The sequence below is a fragment of the Pundamilia nyererei genome, unplaced genomic scaffold (genome assembly GCF_000239375.1).
Source record: "Pundamilia nyererei isolate P.nyererei 1_Seehausen unplaced genomic scaffold, PunNye1.0 scaffold00256, whole genome shotgun sequence".
Classification (NCBI taxonomy): domain Eukaryota; kingdom Metazoa; phylum Chordata; class Actinopteri; order Cichliformes; family Cichlidae; genus Pundamilia; species Pundamilia nyererei.
Genome location: NW_005187657.1, coordinates 334,780 through 339,533, shown reverse-complemented (window position 1 = coordinate 339,533; position 4,754 = coordinate 334,780). Strand labels below are relative to the sequence as shown.

The 4,754-nt window shown below is 44.4% G+C and overlaps 1 protein-coding gene across 1 annotated transcript in view; it reads right to left on the bottom strand.

Annotated features, from left to right (window-relative positions):
• Positions 1 to 4,754, bottom strand: part of vps8 (VPS8 subunit of CORVET complex) — an 83,384-nt gene that overhangs the window by 16,548 nt on the left and 62,082 nt on the right. Inside the window, exons 33-35 of the mRNA XM_005749863.1 lie at positions 2,227 to 2,316; positions 702 to 748; positions 194 to 338 (exon numbers count right to left, since the gene is read on the bottom strand). Coding sequence (XP_005749920.1) covers positions 194 to 338; positions 702 to 748; positions 2,227 to 2,316 — 282 coding nt within the window. The remainder of the gene's footprint in view (positions 1 to 193; positions 339 to 701; positions 749 to 2,226; positions 2,317 to 4,754) is intronic.

Below are 4,754 nucleotides of genomic sequence, written 5' to 3'. Positions count from 1 at the left end.
AGCTTCTATCACAACTTCTATCAGAGCTTCTATCACAGCTTCTATCAGAGCTTCTATATATAGCTATAGAAACTATGTTCTACCCAGACGCACTCAAGATTACTCCATACATTAACTAATGCAGCTGTTTATGGAATAATTTGGTTTTTAACTTCTGTACACAGAAACATGCAAAGAAGAATTATAATAGTACTTGTATTGCATCTTCTAGTCTGTAGTGCTGGGAGGTGTGGAGAAAGCTCAGAAGCTGGTCTGGGGCAAAGCGGCACATTAAATCCAGCAGAAGCTCATGGAAGTCACCTTCTTGAGGTAAGATGGACCCTGAATGAGGGCCTTCCCTGAGAAGAGCAGAGGTGACCACATAAGGAGAAGAAGAACATAATTAGGATGAGAGAGAGAAATGCAGGATTGATTCAACTTTGTGCATCTGCAAGTCCACTGGCTCCTGCTCATGTCCAAGTGATTTTCACTATCAGATGCTGAGCACAAGGGTCCCCACAAAGCTCTGTGCAAACATTTGCGTGCCTCCCAATCTTTCCTGACGACACACTCACAGCTGGACAATTTACATGGCACCAACTATGCACCTAACTTAAACTGGAGTATAACAGCAGAACTACTTGGCAATAACATCTCCAGCTGTGTCTGCAAGAGAGCATATTCAAAGCTTAAGACAGCAGATGGTAAAACGCACACCGTACCGTGGCTCCAAGAGGCAGTTGAGGAAATTGAAAAGCAGCTGATCATCCTTGAGAGAGAGAGAGAAGAAGAATATTTTACATAATCACTCAAAAAATAGGAGAATATCAGAGTATAAAGCACCAATATGTCTTATTAGGAAACAGTTTCTATGCATTTAACCTGCTTTTATGGTGAATGGATCGATTTTTTTAGCACTTTTCTACTCTCCTGAAGCACTCAAAGCACTTTATACAACAGGCCTCATCTAACAATCACACACCGGAGAGCGACTTGGGGTTAGTATCTTGCCCAGGGATATTTGGCATGCTGACTGGAGCAGCCAGGGATGGAACCACCAACCTACTGATGTGATGGAGACCACTGCTTTCTCTTCATCCCTGCTGAATGATCTTTTTTCCAGTTTTGCTTTTCTAGTGTCCTTGTCAAAAGATTGTATCACAGGTTACAGGTAGTCCAGCTCCTCCAGGATGTCACATTCACACAGGTTTGCTGCGCCTCAACATGAGAGGAGACGAGCTGCTACATGACCAGAGCCAAACAGAGCTCTAGGTGGGGATCAAACCAGAAGCAGGACTAGTATCTGTTCCTTTGTGTGAGCAGGGACGGTAAATGTATTTGTATAGCGCTTTACTAGTCCCTAAGGACCCCGAAGCGTTTTACACATCCAGTCATCCATCATCCACACACTGATGGCAAGCTACATTGTAGCCACAGCCACCCTGGGGCGCACTGACAGAGGCGAGGCTGACGGACACTGGCGCCACTGGGCCCTCTGACCACCACCAGTAGGCAACGGGTGAAGTGTCTTGCCCAAGGACACAACGAACGACACTGTCCAAGCCGGGGCTCGAACCGGCAACCTTCCGATTACAAGACGAACTCCCAACTCTTGAGCCACGATCGCCCCACAGAAAGAGCACTACCAGAGCTCACTGTGACACAACCCTTACACAATCACTGTTTAGCAATCCTCCAAAAACTGGTCTTCAGTTTGATAGGAGTCAAACTATCTCAGCATCCTCTGATAGGAGCTCTGGCAACGGCTCTGAAAGAGGGACTAAAATTAGACTTGAAGCCCAACATTATGACTTAAGAGACAAATGAACGGAAACTGGGAGGCTGTAGCTCACGAGTTAGAGCATCTACTAATTCTAAGGTTGGTTGTTTGACCCCTGGCTGCTCGAGTCTGCATCTGTGGACAAGATACTGAACCCTGCTCTGCAATTCACTGATGAGAGTGTGAATGTTAGACAAAAAGCAGTTATGGAGAGAAAAACATGCATGTGTGAATGAGGCATGCTGCATGAAGTAGAAAAGTGCGATATGAAGACTATTGTAAATACTGTACTGTTTACAGCCCTTTGGAAAATGCACAACATATGTATTTTATCTGATACACAACAAACGAAGAAGGCAAAGGTTTGGACAGCAGTCCTCAGGTTTTAATATTTGTGCTGTTCGAGGCTTCGTTTAGGCTTCAGAAACTACAACGAGGAATAACATCAGTATTTCTGTTGACCTCACCTGAAGCTCAGAGACGATGTGCTGCACCTCGGAGGTGAAATGAAACAGCACTAAGTCAGCTGATTTGCTGGGGTCAAGGGTCACCACGTCCTGTGAAGGTATGTTACAAAAATGTTTTGGTATTTTTGGTCAGACAGTTTCATCCTTCATTCATCCTCCTGAATTTGCAAATACAGACATGTGGAAAAAAGGGAAACATTTAAAAATAGCAGCAAACTGGGATTCAAGCAGACTGCAAGTGCTTCAACTATTAGTTCATGTCTACTTAGTCTCTGAGTGTTTAGGTTGATATTTTGTAATCTGTTTTGCATCTGCAATCACAGAATATTTCAAATTCATTGACCAAGATGAGATCGGACTGTCTGAGAATTACAGCTGTGTTTACACAAAGACTCCACGAGGCCATGTTGGTTTTTTACTTTGTTTTTATTTATATAGCACATTTAATAACAACAAAATGTTGGCCAAAGTGCTGCACAAAGATGAAAGATTACACAGTAACAAACAATATCAATGACAGATTTGCGATTTTGCCCGGTCACCTGTGTGAAGCAGCCTGGACTCAGACGTGGCCAGGAGCAAGAGATCACTTGATCTAAGAGCTCAAATAAGGCTGCAGCCAGTCAGACAGATACTCTGGAGCCTGAACGTTCAGCGCTTTATATTCATCAATAACATGTTGGATTTAATTCTAAAGCGGACTGGGAGCCAGTGCGGCGAGCACCGGGGAAACGTGTTTGCGTCTCTTTGTGTCAGGAGACGAGCTGCAGCGCTCTGGACCAGCTGGAGCCGTGCTAGACAACGCTGGCTATCAGCTACATATGAAGGATTACAGTGGTCCATAAAAGCGTGAACTGCCCGTTTTAGTTTTTTAAAAGATAAGAATGATCTCACCTTGGATAAGATTTAAAAAAGGACCGCTGTACAACAGAGTTAATCTGTTACTCAAAGGTAAACTTATTATCAGGGATAACCCCCAGATTTTTGGCATGCGGTTTAACACAAGGTGCCAAAGTGTGCAGATCCGGGGTACTAGAATAGCAGCTTGATCCAAAGATGATCGCTTCAGTTTTTTCCTCGTTAAAATTAAGAACATTTGGGGCCATCCAGGTCTTAACTTCGTCGAGACACTGAAATAAGGATGCGCATGTGTGTCAACTGAAACCAGCTCACAAGTGTTAACTGATGGTGTGCTGACAGAAGCATCAGGATAACCTGTGACGTGTACAGGGCGCGCTGCAGACAGCAGCTCAGAGTGCAGACGGGAGACGACCACAGAAAACTGCAAAAGCAACCCGAGAGATCCTCAAGACAAGAAGATAGCTAGCTCAGTGGGTAAAGTGTTGGACCCGTGATCAGAAGGTCAGGGGTTCGATTCCCCTGAACGGCTACCCCTGAGCAAGGCACCGTCCCTACACACTGCCTAATGGCTGCCCACTGCTTCACTGAGTGATCGGGTTCAATGCAGAGAGGGATTTCCCCACGGGGATCAATACAGTACACATTATTGTTATTCATCTAATCGTGATCCAACGCAGCAGCTTCAGAGTGAAAAACATTATTTGTTATGTACTAAGACTTTCTTCCTGCAGTGGCACATCAATGCTTAACCCTCGGTAAGGCAAGTGCAGGCATGGAACCTCCCAAACTCAGACAGCGTCCGGTTTCCTTTCTCTGAATAGATAAGACTTCATTATCATATCTACTACATACATCCTGTGTTTGATCTGTGTAGGGTGACTGCATTTCTGCCTGGCAACAGGGTAATAAAGATGTGGCAGGAAACTATAGGGTCTGCTTCCTGTGTGGACTGAAATCATTTCTACAAGAATAAAACTAACAAAAGACCAAAAACAGCTGTTGATTTCTTTTATTTAATGCACTAAACACAACAAGAGAGAACCGCAAACAAGCAGCAGCTTGAGGTGTCAACAACAAAAGCCTGCCAGAGCATCTACAGACAGGAAACAGCATCTGTATGCCCATAGACGAAGGACATCCAAGACATCTGACGGACCTTCAGACCAGACGGATTTCTGAGCTTCTGTCATTTGGGACAGTTAAGGCCACACTGTTGTTAAACCTCTTGAATTAAAGCTTCCACTTTAATCCCATGTTGATTGTCTTTCATGTTGAAGCACAAAATCACAAATACTTGTACTAACTGTCGACCCTTCACAGTAACAGTGACGCATATTTTGCAAATACACGTTTGTAAAAAAAGACTTTGAGTCAAAGAAGAAACCAAAGTGGACTCACAGCAGTCAGAGTCAGAACAGGCTCTTTTGTGAACACTCTGCTATTGACAGAGCGAGCGACCTACAGCCTGCTAACCACTGTCAGAAAGGTTAGATAAACACCTACACCTATATGACCCATTTAGCCTGCGACTGTCACACTCAACACACCATCTACCACAGTAATAAGCACCAGGATGTAATGCACAGCTGTGTGTGTGTGTGTGTGTGTGTGTGTGTGTGTGTGTGTGTGTGTTGTAGAGAGAGAGAGAGAGAGAGAGAGAGAGAGAG